Source organism: Phlebotomus argentipes, unplaced genomic scaffold (genome assembly GCF_947086385.1).
Source record: "Phlebotomus argentipes unplaced genomic scaffold, Phlebotomus argentipes genome assembly scaffold_4, whole genome shotgun sequence".
In the NCBI taxonomy this organism is placed as follows: Eukaryota; Metazoa; Arthropoda; class Insecta; order Diptera; family Psychodidae; genus Phlebotomus; species Phlebotomus argentipes.
In genome coordinates this window covers 5,532,848-5,557,597 of record NW_026776174.1, presented here as the reverse complement: position 1 = coordinate 5,557,597, position 24,750 = coordinate 5,532,848, and the positions used below count along the sequence as shown (strand labels likewise).

The window sequence follows — 24,750 nt, the reverse complement described above, 5'->3', positions numbered from 1 at the left end:
TTTGCATTTGAACTTATTTAAATTGAGAAGCACCCTTTGTACCGTCGCATGAAATTCAATTACATGGGAATTTCTCACCGTTTACGGGACATCAAAAGCAAAGGTGTTTCCTCATCGTTCTGTCACATTCCACGGCAGAACTTGTCAAGCATCAAACATATTCATTCGTTTTGGTGTGAAATTTAAAAGTCATTTGCATGTCGATTTTTCCCTCCTCTGACATTCCACACAAGACCATTTTCTTTCGACAAGTGTACTGAGGAAATTTGTGCTTCCACTTCACATAAACACGGTGTCACTGTGTACAGATGTTTGTATAAATTCCCATATGCATACAACGTTGTCTTTTATATTATGTGTTTGTTAGTTTTTGGTAAAATTTGTATATACTTTAATCCGAGCAGTCAAGTGAGAAAATACAGCTTCTGGCCATATTTTCGTCACGTTCAATGCCACAAACTATGCACACATTTTATGTATGAATCTTCCATATTCAGCAGTAAATACACACCAAGACGTGCTGCTGAGGAGGGGTAGCTTTTCGCCAAGAGAGCCGAAGTGTGGGTGGAAAAGCCATAATAGGGCGTTGAGAGGAGTCAAGCATTATGATGGAAGCTAGACTGACAAAGAGGCGCCCACTCTGCAAAATTCATGCCATGCTTCATCGCATCGCTCATAATTTCTTGGGAATGCATTCATGTGAGATGCTGCATGTGTCGCTATATATCATCACCCTGGCTGCTAAGAAATCCTCGACAATGTGTGCATTATGTGCTATTCCTCGTACATCATTATTAGGAGAAAGTATCTCAGCACATCAAAGCCATGGCGATGAAGCGGAAAAGGGCATCTCATGTTTCTGCCTTAGCTACATAATTAATTAATAAGTGTTGAGGAGTGTTTTCCTCAAGTGAATTGCAGATCGTGCTGCTGAGAATGGCTGTGGAGTGTACACTTGACGAGATGGAGGACGGAAATTGGAGCAATAGCGATGAACCTAGTTTGTGGCTTCAGCAGCTTCAGCATAATACTTTGCTGTGAATCACCTCAAAGATACAATCGGGAAATTTATTGGTCTCCAATGGTTGATGCCGCGAAGGAGGCGAACGAGCAGAGATGGTTATCTTCTAACAACGATGATGTTGTCTTGTCCCTGAGCGGCAGTTATTTGTAAGTTAAGCCATGCGAGGGAAGACGACAAAATGGGCCCATTTCACTGTAAACTTCCCTCCTTGCCGTTGTGTTACGCATCTCTGCCTAAGTTGAGGTGTCAGACTTTCGCCATACAATGGAGAGCGGAGTGTAAAATCAATGTTCCCTTTCCCCCTTTGAATTTCCAAAACGACTCGCAAAACCTTTAGTTTTCCACATAATAACCACAGGCGAAACATATTCATGTGGTCTTCCTCACCAAATTCACCCTCATCGTGTGTATATTTCAGAAATGGTGACCCATTAATATATCCACAAGTGATTAATTCACCCTACCAGTGTTCCTCTATCACATGTCACATTCGCCAAGTGTGCCGCCGAACTAAATGAGGACAAAGCGTCTGACGCAATATTCTCAATACAGAAATCGATAAAAATTTGCATAATTTATTAAGGCGTCTGTCTAGAGCGTGTTGGTGAAATAATTCAAAAATTAATACTGTCTCGAGAGAAAGTGATTACGAAATTCAGGTCGTTCCTCAACAAATGAGTTTGTCCACAATTTCGCGTTGGCCTCAGCAGAAGACTAAGCAAAAGCTCGCAAAGCGCCTTTTTATTATATCTTCAAGCATCATATCGCATTTACTTTGTTTCACATTATTTTTCACTCAGTCCGAAATTGCAGCGCATGTTCTCAATCAGCAAAATTAAATTCGCCTTTTTCACCAGAACTCTTTAAAAATACATTTAATATGCTTTTTTACGACGGACACACCCTGTTGTTTCATTATTAAAATTTTTTGACAGCACAAAGACGAGCATTCGTGCAGTTTTTCCATTTCACAGCATTTCATTGTTGATGATTTACCGCCATTAAAAATTCCATGACGAAAAAGCATGTCTATTACAAATTGTAAACTGCCATCGACTGAGTCTATTGAATATTACTTTTTACTGGGTGCAAAAAATCAATTCTCTTTGTTTCAATTTTCACCAGAAAATTCATTCCATTTCCGCCTACAGTGGCTTGACCGTCGAATCTCGCCAAACTATATACCTGGTGAATTAAATTGCGTTCGAAAGCAATGCTGTCGTGGGCTCAATCAATACATGTTGCCCTGTACAGCTTCCTGAATCACATTTCGGAAGAATTGTTGTCCAGAGGTTTGCAAAACTGCATTGTATATGCGCAGCAAGGGCAGTTGGGGCACAATATAGTGCACAAATTTATAATCTCTGTGTTTGGTGTAAAACACAAACCGAACAAATGTTTTATAAACCACCGCCACCCCCAGAACTCGCATACAGTTTGTACACATATCAGTTTCTCGTGGGCGAACCAGTTGGATTGGTCGGCGAGGTTTAAGGGACGATATGGCTGAGGAATAATTTTGCATGACCAAATAAATTTCCAGGAAATGAATGTGAACCCCCAAAACATTCCTGAAAGAGCTTTTTTGTGTGCTCTCAACCCTGGAAACTTTCTTGCTGTTGCTGGCCTTTTTTGCGAAATGTTGCCCACTGACAAAAATGTGGGCGTCAACTTTTGGCAACACATTAAGCTCACCGTTGAGCATCTCCACACTGAATATATACATTCCACCCATGAGCGGACGTTTTCGCTATACTCTTCTGTATTTCCATTAAAATATCTCAAATGCCATGAAAATTCTTTAGCCCATCTTCTGGACGCAAACAAGACAAAAAGAATGTTAATTGCGTCCTGACCACATAAATTATTTGATTTGCATGGTCTTCTGAAGGTGGAATATTGAATTAGACTTGTGATAACTTTCTGTTGTCTTTTACTTCATTTTTCGGTTTGTACTTTTTTTTCCACCCGAAAAAGGGTAAGATCATTTTTTCTTAATATACAAATATACACTTGAGGTTCAGTTGAAAACAATTCTTTGAGAAGAAAAAAAATTGTAATTAGTCAAAAAATTGTTCTTTTATTCATGTTATACTGTCTTCGAGACTTTCTCTCAATTACCATTGTTTCACTGGCCAAAAAAAAATAATTTACATGCAGTGTCAGTTCAATGCTCGATTGAAGCTTTTAGGGACTCCAAAATTCTACTCAATCTTGCTTTCTTTAGTCTGACTGCAAATTAAAACATTAAAAATTGACACCTTCTCGAGACTTATGCTATGCACTTTGTTACTGCATTAGTAGCGAATGTCTGAACTGCCAGATTTTATTGCAATTTTATTGTCTGTTCGAGATGGTCCATTTGAGAATTGTCACAAGAACACGCACTCGCCGCACGGTTTATGCAAATGCCAGGCTTTATGGGCGTCGGCAGCTCACGAGGATGGATAAAAAGTTTCTCAGCAATTAGTCATCATGAATTTGTGCTGATTAAGCCACTTGTTCATTAGTATTGAAATTGGCACACCATAGAATGAATTACGTAATTTTAATTAGTTCGGAGTGTGGGCGAAGAGGGGACGGCAGTCAGTGGAAAAAAGCGTCGGGAGACAAGTGTAGATAATAATTGTGTTTCCATTTCAAGTTTTGTGGTGTGGAACAGTGGGAATATGAGTGAGCACCGCAGACAATTTTCCATTCAACATTGTGTGGAGATGCTCTGGCCGTGTGGTGAGGGGTGCAATGGTGTAAAAACAACCCCTCATCTCGGGCGAAACGGGTATAAGTGCGAGAGATGTCTCAGTGTGTTTGCCTGTGAGTGTGCGCCGGCGCGCTGGTGAGCCCGAGAGCTTATCGAGGGGAGCTTTCTGTCGCCACTGGAGCTCAGTGGGGGTGAAAGAGATCAACCAGACGACACGGCACATACACAGCGCTGCTGGCAGGCGGAAAATATGCATCTGGGAGCTGAGACAGGCGCACTGATGGCGGAGAGTCGGTCCTGGAGAAGTGTTCGATGCGTATAATGATTTTCGTGGGGTTTGAACTTTTTCAACTCCTTAGTCGTGAACCTTTCGTGCCACTCGCATGTTATATGCTGATACGTGGTGGTTTCTCTAGCTGCCAGGGCGCTACATCAGGACACATTCCCTGCACACCGCACTCTCCCGGATCTGTTTGAGTGATTGTCGTGTTTCCGCCCCGCTGGCAAACTTCGCGGCCGGGATTTTGTGCAATAATATCCTTGCCCAAAATTGTGTGATTTGCCGTCGTGTGGCGAGAGTGAGACAGAAGCTGGGTGGGTGGTTTTTTAGGTATCGGATTCTGGCTTGTAAGTTGCGGGGAGCGGCTCAAGAGCGATGATGGTGTTTCTCGACACATTCCGCAGTGCTGTGATAACCTGAAATGTGCCAGTGAATTGGAAATCCCATCCCAAGTGATCAATATATACGAAAACACTCACAGAGGGAGTTTAATGTGGCACTCCTGCCCGGGTTTTGCCCACTGGCAACAATCAACTGAGCCCCAGATGATGGAAAAGTTCCCGGCACAACTTTTTATTGGTGTGCAATGATGGTAAATATTTTTGTCTTGATTTTTACTGTCACATACAGCACACTCGTGGGGGCGAGAAGTCCCTCTCGCGTTGTGAAGAAAGTCCCCGCACACAGTAAGAAGAGAATGAGTTTATTTCCCCATAAAACATCCAACTTATAAGCGATTCTTATACACAAACACCCGTGTACGGGTGAATGTAAAAGGGGAAGCTTTATTGCAAAGCATCTTATGCGACCAAAATCGCGTTTTATGCGGCTTTCATGTCGAATGCCACACAAAATAGGGCCCTGAGAAATGAGGTGGGTGGCGAAAGTCTCTTCATCATATCAACCAACTAAAAATGTCAACTCGATTTCGGAATATAGCACTCTTGGCATTTTCCAATGGCAAAGGATGAATTTTGGGGATTTCTCACTCTTCTCGCTAACCTCCTTCACTGTCGTCAGAAGCGATATCTACAGTGGGAATAATTGCTCTATGGACACACTGAAAGTGACGAAAATTCTCCCTTTTTGGCACAAATAATTACATTTTCTACAATCTAAAGAACTAATGCGTCTTCGTGAAATCATCGCTCATGACAAATGGTAAAAAAATGCATCAGTGGACTTCCATTTGTAACTTTCAATGGGATAGAAGGCTTTGTGGCTATAAAAATATGCAAGGAAGTGTGTGCAGAGTGGCAATCGATAGATGTACCACCGCAAAAGCATGAGCTTTTGTGTGCGGTACTGAAATTGACATCTCAAATAAATTCTGCCTGTGTATACAATATTAGTTCAATTTTACTTTTCTCATTCTCAAATCACATTCAACCACTTTCCGGTTGCTGGTTCACACTCTCACCCGCGATTTCGCCTCATTTCATGCCCTCCCACCCACATATAGCGTGCCTAGCCACCCTATATGAGCTTTTATGTGAAAGACACGTGAAGTCGGGGGGTGAAAAAAACGAGGTGGAAATGGGATAAACTGTTCAACACAGTATTTACAGATAAATTTATTTTAATTTCATCAACACTAGTTTTGCGTGTCTCACCACCAATTTATTTCAATGATAGACGCACATTATATCGAAATACAGGGAGAAAAAACAAGGGGATAAAAAGGGCACTTCAATGGCCCTGCATTCAACTCCCTCGATGAGTCGTTAAATAAATTTCCACAGACAAGGTAAATGTCAATATTTGCCGAAAGTCCCGCGCTCCACACACAACACTCACCCTTATTCAGGCGTGTATGGCAAATGAAATTAAATATTGATGATTAATTTCACATGGATTCATCGCCCACATAATACCGCGTTCGGCGAGAAGATGAATTGACAAAATGGAAAATTATGTAAATTCTCCCGTTATGCAAATACTACACAGATGTGTGCAAGATATGCTGTAGCGCACTCTTTATTATCTCTCACTACATGGTATAAATTTAAACTTTCAACTCCTTCAAATCACGCAGAAATGTTGTTGTCTGACAAGAAACCAGAGATAAGCAATTATATGCAAATATAAATTGATATCTTGCACAGGATCCCCAATTTTGGGCAAAAGTTAATGCTAATTGTGGCTGGCAGTGTTAGATTGGCATTCATTATCTGCCACTTTAATTTTCCTAGCTGTACAGCATCAAAAGCCAGATTGCTTTTAGCGAAATAGAAATGATAATGTGATCCCCACATTGCAGAGTAATCACGTTCAATTAGTGACATCATGTTAAATTTTATATTATTTGAAAGGCCGCATTTCTCGCAGGATCATATTTTCGTCACATTTAAATTGGACGTTGCCTAGTAATTTTGCACACAGATTGTTGCCCCAACTCTCTATTAATTAATGCCACGTACCATGTTCCGTTCTGTGGTTTTGCAAGACCACAGCTTTATGACAATACCGATTATATGAATGCCGGAGATGTGTAACATTATTAATGGGTGGGAATTCTCATATTCCAGGCCGCAATTTTCCAACATCCACCACGGCCCATCAGTCTGTCAAGCATTTTCTGTCACATGACGAAGACACCAATGCATAATTTTCCCACTTTCCCCATCAAACACTCCCCAGACACTTGTGCGTGTCCATTATCTGGCCCCAATATGGACGCGAGCGGAGTGTGAGAGGGTCTGGGGATAATGTGCTAGGCCCAAATTGACAATAGCTTCTCTGGGGTGATTTTCAATTTCACATTTTCAATATAATACAGGCGGGAAGATTTCTGGGGAGATGGAGAAAAAATGACGAAGATTTATTCGCGTGTAAAATTCAATTTTGCTGCAGGCTCATCCGAATGGATACATATAGAATTGTCTGTAGAGAAGTTGAAATTGAATGTCAGACGGAATAAAAAACTATCAGACCGAGAAAAATACACTTTTTGCTCGGTCCTTTCAATCGTAACACGACCGAGTGGATTGGAATCAAGGGACTTCATATCTCAGAAGAGCTCAGAAAAGCTCAGAATGTCTCAGTAAATATTCTTATTATCAAGCTTATTATGCGCTGCAAACTGTAGAATAATAATAAATAATTACAGAAGAATTATAGTATTGCACAGCATGAATTGAATTAGTTATCTTTCATACTATATAGAGAATAATTTGTATTTCAAATACAACATCTTGCGAAATTCTTGATAATTTCGAATAGCAAAATATTTCCACCTCAATTGCTCCTTTATTCGCAATTGAATCTGAAAGTTTTTTATTATTGTAAATAAATACAGCATAACAAGAATTGTTAATTCAATTAAATCTCGCTATAAATTATAATGGTGAACCTGTTGAGTACCTCCGTAATAAATGCTTGAGAGGTGGTGTGAGAAGGGATTAAGGTTCTCCCCATTCAATATATTACGGTACACAATGAAGTTATTAATTCCCTCGGAAAAGTCCAATGCTGAATTGCATTTAAGTTAGTTCTGAGGACCTTCTTTGGGATTTGATGGAGAAATTTCGGTTTGCCTCGCCACAACGGAGCTGAGAAGAAGCCACTCAATGGATTTGCCTTCTCTGTAAATGGGTATGAAAGCCAGAGAGAAAGGGTTGAATGGCATACTTGAGATATTCTTAGAAATAGATTTGGCCCTGGTCTTGACTTTATGAGTGGAATCTCCCTGACCATTGTTCTAATAAAGAAGAAGACTCTTCTTGATATTTGAATTGAGGTTTTTGAAGAGGTAAAGAAAAAACGGAGAAAAAATAGCAATCCGAATTCTACCAATCGCATATTTTTCACATCTTTATTCACCTCTTAATTAACCTTCATCGTCGCATATCTTCCTCTCCGCATCTGTCTGGATGTTTCTATCCAAAGTTCAACCCCACTCACCCGATGTTCAAGACAAACATTTTTAATATTGCACTGCTCTATGCATATTTCTGCATTTTATTAAGTTCACCCGACAGGCATTATCATGAAAAAGCACATCTAACTTAACAAACTACACGATAAGACTTCCACTGGAACAATTACTATCAAGAAATTGGATAGACACTCAGTCTCTCGAGCAGATGAAGACGAGGAGAACTCTGGAGGAAAAAATGGAAGATGGGTGACGTTCACGCCCCAAGCTAATAATATGTCGCATGGAAAAGAATAGAGACAAACGTCGTTAGGACTGCTGGACTACTTCCTCAGATAAAATGCACAAGATAGTAAATATTTTAACAGTGATAAATTGTCAATACAGAATTGTGTGTGCTGACATTTAATGACGATGCAAAAATTGCTAAAACAACAGCATGAATCCGACAGAAAACTAATTCAAACTACTCATCTTGCTTGCATTTCCGTTTCACTGGAGAGTTGTGCTTCTGCAGATAATATCCCAAAAGTTATTGCTGTGGTCTTGACAGTAGCCACAGGAAGGAAACTTTTATCATGCTTACGGTCATATCCGCGCATTCAAGAGCAATATCAAGCACAAAAAAAATGCTCAAACTCTTGAGATCGCACGAAATTCCATCCCGTAAGCTGATTAAACACTGAGAGCAAGAAGGCAAAATTTTTCCCCAACTGCAAAGTCGAGAGAAATTTCAACAATTCCGGTTGAGAAAAATTTATGATGATGCTGGAAAGTATTATTTTCACTGGGGGAATTTCGCATATTACATTTTTTACGAGTTTAGAGAGGCCACTTTAGTTACTTGCCTGTGAGAGAGCACATTACTTGATGAAGAGCCCCGTGCTTTTTATGCCATACGATGTCCTTTTTCCTTAAGCTCCAGATTAATATGTTTTTCACCCTCCCCCCCCCCCATTCCGCATCCAGACAACCGGCATTCCTCAACAATGCCACGCACATAAACTTTATAATATCTCATTTATTATTCCATATGAGCCGCATTGTTTGCGTTGAAATTACAATTCTAAGTGATTTTTGATAGCATCTGTAATGGACTTGAGCATTATTTTCGCATGAGAAAATTTATTTTGACAGGATGTGGATGTTTTTTGAGTGCGCTGTCCCCCTTTGGCCACCTCCACCTCCTCCTCCTCACCCCAGCGGTTACGCAGTTATTTATTTAATTTTGCGGCAACACACAACAAATGGAATTTTTCCCACCGACATCAGCCCATGTGACCTTATTACACTTGGTCAGAGGGTGGATCAAACCATGTGTCCTCAAGGGTTGACAAGGGAATGTGACACTGATAAGAACACGCTCTGTTTGGCTTATTGCGAGGTGGCCTTTCTGGACGAAGTCGACAGTATTGTATCAAGAAAAAGCTTTCACTTGTTCTCGGTTTTATTTCTCCTTGTGGTGGCATTTAAAGTGCTCACTTTAAAATCATATTACAATAAGAAAACAAGAACAAAAAGCCTTTAAAGGCAACTTGACTCTTTATGCTGTGGAATTAAGTCTAATTGCCTTGTGCATTTTCTTCACTCCACATTCTCACTTCTCCTGATGCAAATACGTGACATCTCCAAGTCTTTCAGTCTTTCTGTCCCTCACTCTCGCGTAGTCACCGCGATTGAGCCACTCTGCGAGATTCTACAGCATGTTTATGGAAAACACCTTAATGGTTCACACGAGGAATATTTTTCATTCTATCGGACCTGATCATTTGGGGCAAATGAAATGAGAATGTTGGGTGTGGGTAGAGCAATAAGTGAAAACATAACACTCCATTTTCTCACCTACCCCCGTTATTTATTGCCTGAGAGTGTTAAATTCTCCTTACACTTTGAGGAGGGATCTAATTGAAAATGTATCGTGTAGAAGCACACATTTTCGCCATGGGAGACGATCTGGCTCGTGAAATTCTTCTGCATAAATAAATCATGTGGGAGAATGATGCTAAAGATGTCAATGGATGGCGCGCGTACAGAGAGGAGGAATTTTCGAGTGGCACTGAGAGTTAAAATGAGGGGAAATAGCACAAGACGTTAAAATTGCTTTTTTTCTATGCGGCGGCAACGCTATGTATTCGTGCGGTGGGCGTAGGCAGAAAAAAAGAGCGGAAATTGAAAAACCTCATTCCAGTGGTTTGACGGGATAAAAAATTCTTGTGCAAAACATGAAGCATCACATAAAATTAATACTGTTAAGAAAAAATTCCTTGCCAGACATATTGTCAATCATTTTTAAATTTTCCTCGTCAGCTTTCCAACACACAACGCCGATTGACACGGCGTTAAGACGAAGGCGCCCTCCTTCATATTTTATTCATATATTTTATGTAAAATGATACCATCTTTCTCTGCGCGGGGGCTGCAGAGGGAGATTGTAGAACAAATAGAAAAAAACACACACACACACACTCACCATGAACTTGTAACAAGCTGTTCTCCAAAAATTCTCCCAAGAAAATCATCTTGTGCGGAAGGCAGAAGCATGCTTTGAGATGTATCTTCTTAAACACTCCGTGGGTGATGTGGCCTATAGAAAATTTCATCATTTTATTAAAATGAAGTGGGACAGAGGGAGAGGCAAAATATACACATGAGATATAAATTTTACTGCACAGCCCCTCGAGGAGAAAAACTTCCCGCCGAGGATGTGAATGAGGCATCTCGAGAGAGCTTATGGTGTCTTTTGTCTATGAGATCTTCTCACATTGTGCTTCATCGTGGGGTGTCACCCATTCTTAAGGCGGAGCGATCAGTAATTGAAATTGCCTGGCTTCCGTAAACAGGGTTACACAGAACATGAGTTATTGCCGCCATACATTAGAATGCCAGCCAACATTTTTGGTTGGTTGGTTTCTGAAAAATTTTATAGGGAAAAATCACAATGCTTTTAATAAGACCCTGTGCAGATTTATTTACCAATATGGAGAACGTTATTATAGAATCAAGTTTTGAGTTTAAAATTAAAAGTTCATTGAAAATGCCTTTAGAAATTAGTTTTATTTGTACCAAAACTAAACATACATATTTTCTGTTGAAAACTCAGTAAAGTGTCATTTTGAAAGCTGAATTGAAGCTTCGTTGCGCACATTAACATATTTTTCACATTCCTCCAGTGTTTACAAATCCACATTAGAATTGTAGGTTTAATTGTTTTAATGATGATTAAATAAAAGGGTATCCAACACAAGTCTAGTGCACTTATCAATTGCGTCAAGTGTTGATGCCCTGCGAATTGAGGCAAAAGCTCTCCACTCACCTGGCGTCTCCACTTGAGATGGTGTGTGTGTAACGTGGAGAAATGCGGGCAAAAAGAGGAACAATGGCAGCACGAGGGAAGGGCTGAAAATAAATAAGGTGTGGGAGCGAATGGGTGGCGGAAGGGGTTGAAAAAGACCCAGAGAGATATGAATAATTACCATTGTGCTGTGAATTGGCTCGAAAGCTCACAAGTGTATGTTTATTGTGGTACAAAATCAACGCTCTTCATGGGTCCGAAATGGGTCGAATAACCCATGGAGGTGAACATTATGCACAGTGCGAATGTGTCTGGGGAGCGGGGGTGAAAAATTATCGCAATAAAGAATATTGTTGGCGTGTGTAAGTGAACTGGGAAATTCGATATCCACTTCACACTCAATTTATTCTTCCTGCTCACACAGTCCTTTGCATTTTATTCCTTCCTTCATCTTTCTGCCTTTCCTGTGCAACCGTTTCAACCCTCCTCATGACTCTTTCGGCACATTTTGACAAGTTGATTGTGCTCACATGATACTGAAGGTTCTCAATTTCCTCAACTTCCAACATTGTTTTTGCCACACACTCACACAGAGGTCGACTTCTGGGCGGAAGAGTGGTCGGAAAGCGCCCCCGAGTGTGTGCATCTGAGACGTGGCTTTTGGGTGTGAGGGAAAGAAGAAAACTAATAGAGCAATAAATTGCCTCGGTAAACAAATAACTAAACTCCATGTATTTGAATACAGAGGGAAAGTTCTGGGGCGGCGGCAAATTCCTCTTCACACAACTTTATCTCAAAATGTTTGTGTTTCCCAATTAAATCAATGAATGGCGGTTAACATTGTTTGCCCGACAATGCAACTTTTCTGCAACCATAGACAGCCGAGGAGCAAAAAAGGTTTCAATTGGATTTAATTAAAACAAACTTCATCACGATTTGTGCATAAAATATACATAGAATTATGCAAAAATTTCTGTTTCGCATTTTACCCTGAAAATTCCCCAACAATTTACAGCCACAATGAAATAAATTGCTAATTAATCGTGAGTAATTGTATCTGTTTTCCGTGGGGTCATTGAGCTCCTGCTTTTTGAACAAGAGTTCTGTGCCATATTCAATTTCGATAGTAAATACTTTTCGCTCGAAACAAACTTTTGCCGTGAATGTTTTCAGCATTTTAATTGATGTGCATGAGTAATTGAAAGCACTCCTGTTCGTTTGGCTTCACGAAACATGACGATTTGAATGGATGTCGGCGTTGAATAACAAGAAAGCATACTTTTTTTATCCACACTTTCGTGCTCTCGCCCATCAATATTTTATTCACATATTCTCACAGTTTTTTTCGCACGCTTCTTCGGAAGAACTTCCCTGGAGGGAATTCATTTGAGGACGGTCAAATAGAAGCCATTTCATCGGGTGTATATTATTTTATTTATACATCCAGCAAAACTCCTAACGAATGTTGCCGTGAAAGAAAGAAGAGAGAGGGCAAAAAGTAGAGCGGGAGAAAAGCTCTGCAAAAGTTCTCTTTTCACACCCGCATTTAAATTGATCCATTCCATTTTACACTTTCATGAATACCTCTCCTCCTATATAGCAATACGCACATTATTGTCGAAGCTTTTGTGACGACAGACCCATTTATTCTCCGGTTGAATACAAAAATTTCATCTCTATGTCCATATAAGCATATTTCCTGGGGTGGCGAGAAAAAATACCTCGCCTCACATGTATCGAGAGTGTCGAGAGATACAGCAGTTTGGCAAACAAAGAAAGGTTCTGTGAAATATTCCGAAGGCTTAACGATTTATCCGCGACTATATGGATATGCGATGAAAATTGCCAATTGCTGAGACACAGAATGTTTGGCGCAAATGTGGGTCATCGCGTGTGACCAGTGAGCAAACAAGGATTTGCTCATGGGGAATAAACAATCAAATAAATGGATCATCTATTCAAAATTCAATAGGATTGACTTTATCTTCTGCGTGACTGACCAATATATGTCCTAGAAGATGCATATTTTTATGATGTCAGAGACATAAAATAAATTACGAAAACAGTGACGAGCTTAATTCGCTGAATTGGGATTCAGTTTTTGGTGTCGCTGGTCTGCTGAATAAATCTATATGTAATACCAAAAACCGTAGAGCCAAGTTGCCGCAAGAGAGCGGGAAAAACAAGACAATTGTGTATATCAAAGTCGGAGAAACAAACACAATGAACACCCTATTTTTGGTTGCTACATAGATATGTGTAGTATTGTATAATAATACAGTTCTGCACCACATTATTTTTCTTATCATTAGATTACCCTGTTTCTATCTCTTGCGCTTCGCCTCCTGAAAATGATGGTGAGCACGAGAGAAATCTCAGTTGATTAGAGATCATCAAACTGCCTTTATCCGTCAGCGAATTGTGTATCTCTCCTTTTGCAGATACGAGAAAGCCAATATATAGAAGAAGGAAGGAAAGTAATACATGGAATATATAAAAAAGGGAATGTCTCTTCTTGCAAATAATTGGCTCAAGAAGATTTGATTGGAGGCGACCAGCACAAAATAATTTATGTAATAAGTTAATAAATCCAGAACGTTGTTTCTATCTTGTCTCCCCATTTCGTGGGCGGGAGAGATGGCGAAAATGGGGACAGTTGAAAAAAGTGGAATCAATTTATGCTGTATTGGGGTTTATTCTTTTCCTCGCCAATCCCGCCTGTGCCCATTTATTGGCTCAACACAAAATTCTTAGGGATACTCTCACTGCGTGAAGCATTAATTAGAGCTGTTTGTTACTTGTTCCTGGCGCCACAATCCCAATTATACTGCTCAGAATATTCGAAATGTTGCTAATTTCTTGGCCAGAATCTTTTATTCCGAATAGCTTTCGGGAAATCTCAAAGAAACCTCCCTCAATGGCATGGCAATTATTTCTGTTCTCCAAGGAGAATCTTTCGTGTTGGCAGGTAATTTACATACATCTTCATAATTGTCTGCAAGCCTAGAAAATGTACATATATTTCGTCTCTATAGAAACGACTCTTCTCAAGGGTGAAGTCTAAAATACACAAAAGCACAGAAAGCTCCTGTGCTTGCAATTAAGTTTCAAAGTTTAGGAATATGTAGTTTCATATCTTTATGCTTATGAAGACATTCTAATTTTATTTCGACATTATATTGAACTTGTGTTTTCGGAGTATTACGTAAGTTCATTATGCACAAATATGGCATAAATTTTTCAATATTCATTGATTAGATGTCGGTATGAAAATTGTTACGACATTGTTAGTTAATTAGTGAACAAAAGTCAGAGGTTGTTACTGAGGAGTTTCTAATGTTAATGCTTTCAAAGCTTTAAGCTTTCTCACGATATTATCTACATCTACATCTAGACGACGCAAGAGTATCGCTTACAGCCAGTGCATGTTTGAGCGACACCTTCAGCAATCAATCATACGATTTCCTTCAGCACGTCATAATTGACTGAATAATTAGTGCGATAAAAACACGATGCTGTGCTCAATTGATGTGTCACTGGCAGAGCCAATTGGGATTACATTGTCCATTAACTGGCAAAGTGTGAAGGGAAGGAATTCAGTTGTGCGCAGCTATTTAAAGGCATATTTCTTTATTATTGCATTAATCATGGTATATTCCACGTGACACTAAGTTAAATTAATGTTTTCCCTCTCTGCTCGTCTTTCAGGTTTCACCATTGCCGATAGTCTTGGTGGGTGTTGGCGCAGGAGTGGCAAGAGTGTCCGGGTAGTGAGATGGAAATAAATCATAATAGAAATGGACCAGAGACAATCCCACAATAATTTGGTCTGACGTGGATTCAGCAACATGATGCATTTTGAGTGCTAATTTAATTGGATTTCTGGCTCCTCCTGGTGCGCAACCCCAACTGAAGTATTGTTGCGTTGGTGCTTTCCACACCCCAAGTGTGCACGAGGCCCCGGGCGAGTGAGATTGTGTGCGTGAAATACGAGGTGGGCTTAAATAATGACAACCATAATTCATAATTTGATTAGAACTTTCGCATAAAGTGTCCAGCGTCACCACATTCGGCCCGGCAATCCATTCGATGTTGTGCGGGGGTGGTTGTTATTGTGGCGCAACGATCGTGGTCCGGTGCTAACGTAAATAGTAATTTTCACTCAACCAAAGCCCCGGTGGAGCATTTAGACTCCCCGGCCATGCACTCTACCCACCGACACTTGATGATGGCGCGGGTGCTTAAAATGTAAATTCTCGCACGGGCTTTATATTCGCGATTCACGGCACTCGCATGTGTATGACCAACAATTTATGTATAGTGTCCAGAAAATGACTAGCAATGGCAAGTGGAGGCCCGTAAATCCTATTATCCTGATTAGAGTGAAACACTCATTTACATGAAAATGACTTGAATTAGTTTATGTAGGCTAATTAGTGTGTGCAATAGAATAAAACACGCGAAATACACGTGAAATCGAATTGCTGGCCATTTGTCCATGTGAATTGCTCCTGGCCATCAGGAGAGGAAGAAAACACACACACACTTACCATCACATCATCCCGGCGAGAACGTACAAAAGCCCACCTTGGAAGATGAACATAAGGCACCCAATTGGCTTCATTCTGATGTACATCGTCACGTTAGCGCAATGCTCCTCAATGGATATCTACAAGAACACCCATCTAAGCCCGAGAATTGTGCAGACACGCTACGGAAGACTACAGGGAATCATCTTGCCCTTGGACGGCTACAAATTTCTCAAGCCCATCGAGGCATTTCTCGGCGTTCCATATGCCACACCACCAATTAAATCAAACAGGTAAGGAGTCACACCAATTGAAAATCTATCTGTAACGCACGTCTACATCTCGTAACAATTCCCCTGATCATCTCCACCCACGCGACCTTAATTTCCGTTTCGTGTCTAGCAATTTAAGTTTTATCAATTAAAATGAAATTTCGCAGCACCAATTTTCCCTCGAGTGCAAATTGTTTCGAAATTCGCTCATTTCTCTCGCACACACACACTCGCTAGAGTGTGAGGGATTTTACTTTACCCTCTGGAACACTGTAAAAAGCATATCCATTATGTATGTTCCATGAACGCCGTGTGTGGCACACAAAGAGAGCCCAAATTTCCGCCCACCGAAAATTTCCAACACGCTGAAATGCGCTACAACTCGAGGCGCGCTACATATGCAAATGGGCGGGAAGAGGGAGGAAAATACATGAAAGCGTCCCATTTTGAGAATATTGCTTGATAGTTCATGAAATAAGGCATAGAAACAATAGCAACTTTACTAACTCATTTTACCTAACACTTGCAATTCCTTCCACAAAACACGATGGCCACCTTCCATAGCACTTTTAATGATCCATTCGACCCATTTAAATAGCAAAGTTTTATATTTTCAATCTAATTGCCTCTAGTTTCGTCGAATTTCTGGATATGACAAATTTCAAATTAAAAATTCAACTCAAAAATTCACTCAATCAGAAAAAAACGGGGAATGAAATACATGCTCATTTCCTGTCTCGTAATTTAAAAAATGTGGGAAACCTCTTCACTTATATAAGAGTTAATCCAAATTGTAAAAATTTAATCTTCAATTTATGCATTATGAATGCAAATCAGTGCAAATTTCCCACATGGCAAATTAATCAAACCACATTACATATGAGATCTTTAAGTCGCATTATGCAACATACAGATTAATTTGCATAACATCTAACCTTATATCTACTCTTGAGCAAATAATGATTGCTCAATTTAAAATTAACCAACAATCACACTAATTGCATAATGGCATTCCCTCAATCACGTGCCCGTTTTGCAGTTCAATGCGGTATATTAAATAACCCCATCATGGAAGCTCTTCACTTGTCAATCGATGAACCATCGATTGAGACGAGGGAGAAAAAAACTTCAACTATGACTAATAGCATTTTTTGCTCATTATCCACGAGTTTATATTATGATTACATTCTCGTCTTGTCGATATTCAGCGAGGGAGGAAAATTAACTTAAATCACAGGCCGTAGATTAGGTTTCTTCCCTCACTCTTCGTCGGTTCTGGCATTACGTTTCCCTGAAACGCAAAAATGCTATAAATATGTAAAGTGTTCATTGGAGTGCGTCTGATTTACTCGGTGATTATAAATCCATTTATAAATATTATCAGACACACTTCTCTACGCTTTATTTCCTATCCATCATTATTATTTTGACTCTCCCCATTCGGGAGTTGTTCTCTCCTGACTTAATATATATCAACCCCTCATACCTCAATATCAAAAACGTTGTGCCTGAAATTTATTATGTTAGAGCACAGAAAGTTGCCCAAGACGGAGAGAGACAGCGTCGCTCAACTGCTTCTATCAGTTTTACACGTACTTAAGACTTCCTAAGTAGAAAGTTCAAACTTTAATCATGGCGCGCCCCTTGTTTACCTGGGTCCATAAATATTGTGCATATACAATTTGTCAGTCAAAGTTCTTATGAGCTTTTACACAGCCCCAAACGTGCCGCTTCTCACTCTCCAAACGCCGCTCTTTCACAATTCCCAGAGGTGGAAAACTTTTAATTACTTGCATCAAGACTGCTCTTCTAAAAGCCTTCGCTTTAGTCTTTTCCATCCCAAAAGCCCAACATGCGTGAGGCAGAACAGTCACAAGCGCGACAGAGATATAAATATTGCTGCCCTTTGGCAAACACCAAATGGAAATCTCAAGAATAGAAACACCATGAGTTAACCATATATCACGATAATTGCCTGTAAAGCTCAAATTGTTGCGACGGGGAGGCATTTTCCCGAAGACTCTCTCTCTCTCTCTCTCTCTCTCTCTCTCTCTCTTCCAGAGGACATTTAAGCGCGGCACTATATACATTCGTATATCTATATAGCGCGGAAGAAGCAAAGCTTGCAGAAAAAAAACAAGAAAAGCAGTTGAGAGTAGTGCGGCGCCATAAAATATGATTTACGGAGCTCTAAATTATTTCACAATGAAAACATACAATGGCACTCGGAAATTCCTTAACGCGCCATTCAAACTAAATATTTTGATAAAATCTCTCCAGATTTTTTCCTCTGTTGTTTTAACTTGCCAAAGCGTAAATTGGGAAATTCTCTCCACTTTTCTTTGTCTTCATTCCTGTGTATGAAGGTCTTCTTATGTTTATTCAAGAAAATATTCAAGCCCACTTAATACTGTTGCTTTTATGGCATTTTAATTCATAAGATGTCCATGAAATTTGAATAGACTGAAGCAAATTGAATCACTCTCTGTTTGTCATCTATCGATTGTGGGTGAGGCTTATGAGTAGGCGGAGCTTTGGCAAAATATCAAAGAAGGATCGATATTTTATGGCCATTGAATTGACACGCATCGGAAAGATTCATTATTCCCAATTTAATAAATGAAATGTCCTTTGACGTCACATTTCCACCGTGTTTCCCAGAATTCCTAGGCCTCTTCCAAGCCTCATCAGAGTGACATAAAAGGAAATATGGGTGCTTTTAGGAGTTTTCTCCCACTCGCTCTAATGCTGTGTCGACAGGCCAAATTGTTCGGAATGTCGTGAGCATTGGGAATGAAATCACAAATTTGAGTTAGAAAATCTCGCATTGTTAATCACGATGAAAGTAAAAAATTGACATCATTTCTCTACACTCTTTTCTCCCCTCGTGTTCGTCTTTCCCTCTTTCTGGGAGAAAGGACGGGAAATGTGTGGGTGGGATGCCGAAATGTTTAACACTGTGCGGGGAATTTTGGGCATGCTTGTGCTCTATTTCCTGGATGGAAGCTCTCTATTTATTTCCACCCAAACTCCCTAAGCTTTTTCTCATGGCTCCGCCAGAGATGGCTGAGAGTACACGAGACAGTGAATGAATAGACACTGAGGAGTGGTTAAAGAATACGGTAAATATTAGCCATAATCAATCACCTCGGGGAAAACGACACGCGGATTTTTTCTCACTGGCAATCTTCCGCGCACCAGTTAATGTCGGGGAGTCTCTTCATGCCAAAAGAATAATCTTGGTTATGGAATCTCCCTTCTGGGAAACAACAAATATTCAGCGGGAAGATGGATGAAAGCAATCTGCAACGTAATCCTTTTTAAAACGTAATACACAGTGAGAGGACTCCCCATGATTCCGAAATGAGCCATACTGAAGATGGAATCAATCTTTTATCTCACTTCACCAAGCACATGAGGTTTACTCGAGGTGCTCGCACACTAGTGCCTGGTCCAGATGTTGCATTTCCAATTAATCAATTCATCAATAAGAGAATACAAAGCTCAGATCCATCAAGGAATGTGTTGCATGGCTGCGTCCCTAACGTGATTGTGATTTGGATTTCAATATCTGCAATGGAAGTCTCTTAGAAGCTATAGTTTGAAATGATTACTCAATATAGACATCAGAGCTCATCAGCGACCTTATTCTTCTAATAGAAGCTGAATTTGAAATTACGAAAACCTTTAACAAGAGAGTTATTCGAATGATCTGTTTTCAATTGGCTTGAATTGAAAACACCTGGACAGAAACACTGTGTGAATGTGGCCAAATATTGAGATTCTCACGGTGTTCAGAGCGAATCGCTTAAAGCAATTTCAGAGATTAAAGAATGCACACTATCAGCTTCCGATACTGTGGATACCGGAAAAATATTGACGGATTTTCCCCGAACCGCACTCGAACAGCACTTTAAACTCAATTAATTCAATTGGATTTTTCCACTTGAGCTGTTGAGTTTTGTTGCGAAGCGTGTCCATATGATTGACACATGATGCGAATGAGGGAGAAAAAGTCGTCACAATCGATGTTGGAGCATTAAAAATCACAGTTTTAAATGAAATTACATTGAAAATGTGAGTGAATAATGGGTTGTGAGTGAGAGAGATCGGCACTTCGCACGATGGATGATTATTGAATTTTGCCGAGGGGTTGGGAATGTGGAGATCATTCCGCAATGCCCAAGCCTCAGCATGCAGTCACACAAGTGGGGTTTGGGTGACGAAAGTGTGTGTGAGTATGAAATTGTCACACAATATAACCTTGCCCAAGACTCTGGAGTGGTGAGAACAGCCCCCAATTCTCTCATGTCCCATTTCATTGGTATTTTGGACGTGTGTTATCCTCGACGTGGTGCAAATCGATAAATTTTGTATTTTGATTGACTGCCGGCAACATATCATGTCCAGCCTCCCAGAGGAAATTTTCAAATAAATCATTTCCAACTTGCTATATTTCACAACTTTTCACTCAATTCACTTTTCATGTTCTACCCGCACGAAATGCAGGGGGAATGGAGGGCATTTTTCCAAACTTTTCCCCACGCGCCACACCAAATATTCCCGCCCTTCCTGTGCGGCATGCAGGAGGGAAAAAATTATGACTAGGGATTTACCGAAAATATGCTATGCAGAATTTTGTAAAAACAACTCTGCCGAAGAGAGAGTTTGTCAAAAATTTTAACACATCCCACCGTAGAAAAATATTTTTCGACAGTAGAGAAGAAAGAGTGTGAGTGGATTTTTGGGCTTTTCCCGGGATAACGAGTCAAAATTCCCCTCTTTTGCTGAAAGGAAAGTTGTGAATTTTGTATGAGGATTTTCCGGTTCTTGTTTTTGTTCCTATTTCAGAGTGAATGTATTATTGAATTATGTAAAAGGTTTTGAGAAAAAACAATTTTCGAGCTTGATTTTATAAAAAAAAATCGTATTCAATAAAATCCTGTTCAATTAGGCACTTTTGCAATTCCAACACAAAAACGTTCCGCCCTTCGTTTAGGTTAATAATATCAAAGCATTCATTCGTAAAAGCATTTCATTGCGCATCAATAGACTTCACTGTATAGTTATTAATTCATTTTAATACATTGTTATCAAACTACACTATATTATGTTTTATCTTATGTATACATATGATAATGAATAATTTCTCCACTAATAAATAAACTGGGTGTAGTTTTGACAGAAAAACTGATTCTGCCACTGTTTAACTAAATTAAATCTCATCATTTATTTGGATTTAATACTGCAATTGCACATACCGCATGCATTATTAAAGTATGATGCAAATAATGTTTGTAAATGTACAAAACACACAAATTTAATCTTTACCTCATAAAATTTCCAATAATACTTATCAGAATGTGTAGATTCACTCTGTGAAGTAATTAAATATTTTTCGCATTAGAAAATACGATTAATTTCAATACATAATCAATTAAACGTGACTGTCATATTGCACAATAAACATAACATATGGATAATTTATATTTATTAATTTTACTCATAAAATTTTCGGGGTGTGTTGATCAATAAAATCATCAATTGTGACCCAAATTCGAGTCACTGAATAAACCCTTGATCGAATTCCCAACAACTTATATTCCTTCCTCTCTTGGAAATAAATGAATATAAGGCTTTAATTAACCCAACTTTACCGATGATATTAATAAAAGTTAATGAAAATTGCTGTACTTATAAGTTTATATTTCGTGCCCCGCACTGTCACTCGGGGAGATTGTCTGACCATTTGCCAAGAGACAGAGGGAAAAAGAAAAGTTTTCCGCCTACATGTACATAGTAGAGGGATAATGATGGAAGTGACGAGAGGAAGGGAATTTGTGAAAAAGAGCAATTTTCTTGCGGAGACAAAAAAGGCGCCTAATCGTGGTCATAACTATAAGATTTAATTGAATATAAGAAGAGATGGTCATAAGTAAAATAGATATAATTTCCTCAAAATTCCAGAGAAGATTGAAGGAAAAGAGAAATGCGAAATAACTCTCACACTTTAATCCCCACAAGACTCAAGCTATAGTTGTGGATCGCTATGAGACTCTAGCGATGTGCTGTTCGTAGTATATTACCTAGAAACACTTTGACTTTAACGCTGCGGGAATGTGCATATTTAACCCCAGCACCTACGCTAAAACTTCTATTTTGGTGCATTTCCACACATTTAATTCCATTTCATACAGTCAAATAGCCGTGGATATAACTTTTAGCATAAATGAAATGAATTTGCGTTATGATGTGATAAATTTGAGGGCCAGCAATTGTGCATAAACTTTAAATTAATTTTCTCATATGGCTTAGTTACTACTACTATCATTACTTTCGTGGATATTCAACAACCATCTATAAAATCTAAACTGACAATATCAAGATAGAAAGTTTTACCTTAAATACACTAATCAATATTGTATGATTTCTAACTCCTGAGTTTGAGGGTATTTTATACGTGATGTTCTCTAACTTTTGAATAATGTACATAACAAATATTGTTCTCTACTCTATACTTCGTTTTTGCTTCAGGAAAGTATTAAGGAATAAACAATTTAGTTAGAGGAAATCCCAGCTTAAGTTCATCAACGTTTTTGATGCCCCTCAGCTTCAGCCTGAAAGTTTATTCATGGCAAATGTTCCAATGTAAATTCTTAATAATAATTCAAATGGACATTTTATCATTCCAATATGTTAGCTCTGCCATCAATATTTTAATCCCATGAAACATGTAAAAAACGCTTCAACATCCCCAGTGAGAAATGTTACAATTTCTTATTATCATTGCAGATGCGTTCTGTGGAATTCTTTTGTGCAAAAAACAACAACAGCACAGACAGAGTTTTCCATTCCGTGTAAATTACCACGAATAAAGAACACTTTTTACTTCCGGCGAAGAACAAATGGGACCGGAATGTACTTAGATATAGGCAACTAAATACACCTTTATTCACAAAAGTTGGTTTTTGTTGGCCACAATGCGGGTTCTCGTATAATTCGCACTGTTGTAATGCGGTCGGGAATGGCTAGTGGCCCTATTATGTTCACGGCGCCCCATTCTATTAATTTAATTCAGCAGAAACAAATTTACCGAAAGGTATTGTGAATTTCTATTGTGTCACACAAATATCTCAAGTGGGTGGCTTTTGCGAATTGCTCGTATCCTCGGATGGCGTAATGTGAGAAATTTTATTTAAAGCCCCACCCAAATTGGATGGAAGAGAGTGAGGAGCACAGAGGGATTCCGCATTAAATCCCTATTAAAGTTTTCGAGAGGGCGGAGAGAGAGAGAGAAAATCCACCGGGAATCCACATGGATTTTCTCACACAATCGTCATGAGGAGACATGACAATTTTTCTGCACATTTGCCCATGGAAATTGAAATGCATCCACCCAACAATGTTGTGTGTGCGCCCCAACTAATATCTCTCTGAGGATACAAATTGCTGCCAAAGACGCTGCCGAGGGTGATCTCATAACCCACATGATATTTTTGCCCGCGTGGCTCACAATACCCAAGAATGTCATTATCGTTTGACTTGAGGAGTCATAAAGTCAAGTAATAACAACAAATGGGGCACGAAGAAAAATGAGAATGGTTCAAGTTACCTTTCCTCATACTAATGCCCATCCATGTAAAAGAATTCCCACACTATTTCACCCATCTCGGGCTTTCAGCTCTTCCGGGAGCTTTTTTTCCCTCCCCTCCCTTTGTCCACATCTCCTATACATATATATGTGTCCCTTCCCACGTTTGCACATTTATTTGGCTCGACTTATCAATTCCAACAATAGTCGACGGAAAAGAATAAAATGGAACGCTTTCTATATATCATTTTTCGTCCTCCCTTCCCTGGCGAACACCCTCAACTCAATTTAGAAACTTTCCTCAGCAAAACAATTTAAACTTTTTAATATTTTCTATTCACTGTCAATATCACTGTCTTACTGCTCGACGTATCAGCAAAGAAATATGCAGAGGGTGAATAATTCACTTTTATGTGACACATATTGATTTAAACAATGTGAAATATGAATTTTGGCGATATCACTGTAAAAACACTGAATTTGGCATTGAGTTTCACATGCAAATAAGTGTGTGATAAGAATTTTCCAATACATAAAAATTTTATAAAAGAAAGAATTTTAATGAGAAAACACAAAAGCGATGTATTATCAAATACAATTGATCACGAATAAAATTGTCACTTTTTGCCGTTCTAGAAAGCGAGAAAAACAGATTAAAATGTTGGATCCAAACATTTTTCTTCAACCTTAATTATCATTTACATGTAGTAACTTCATTAGTCTGCCATCATCTTATATAGTTTTTAAGAATAAAGCAGATGAGAATTAATCATCTTAAGAGAAACTCGCAGCGCCATAACTTCCCTTGAGATGTTCATATAAAAGCTCCAGGGGATCGAGAAGAAGCGACTTCAGCTAAATTATGACCTATTATGGTCAATGGCAATACAATTAGAGAGCGAGATAGTTGAGAAAATACGCCACCATAAAAATCCATATAATATGGTGAAATGTGAGCCGGGAAAAAGGGTTTAATGGAAAAGTACTTTGGAGAAAATGTGAAAAGTTTCCCATTGTATGTGTAACTCCCTTTCGTTTATCATGTCGAAAGCTCATGCTCATCGCTTTCGTATATTGGAACTGACGATATGCGAGTCATATCGTGTGAAAATATCTCAGTTAGGAGTGTATCGAAATTTTTCAATAAAGCTACACACAGCAAAAGTGCACGTCCTTCAGTTTCT

At 39.2% G+C, this 24,750-nt stretch overlaps 1 protein-coding gene across 1 annotated transcript in view; it reads left to right on the top strand.

Moving 5' to 3' along the window:
* The first annotated feature begins 4,175 nt into the window (after nt 1-4,175).
* The window catches only part of LOC132258006 (uncharacterized), a 43,669-nt gene continuing 23,094 nt past the window's right edge, over nt 4,176-24,750 (top strand). Inside the window, exons 1-2 of the mRNA XM_059755098.1 lie at nt 4,176-4,597; nt 14,883-15,996. Of these exons, the coding sequence (XP_059611081.1) occupies nt 15,770-15,996 (227 nt within the window). The 5' untranslated portion in view covers nt 4,176-4,597; nt 14,883-15,769. The remainder of the gene's footprint in view (nt 4,598-14,882; nt 15,997-24,750) is intronic.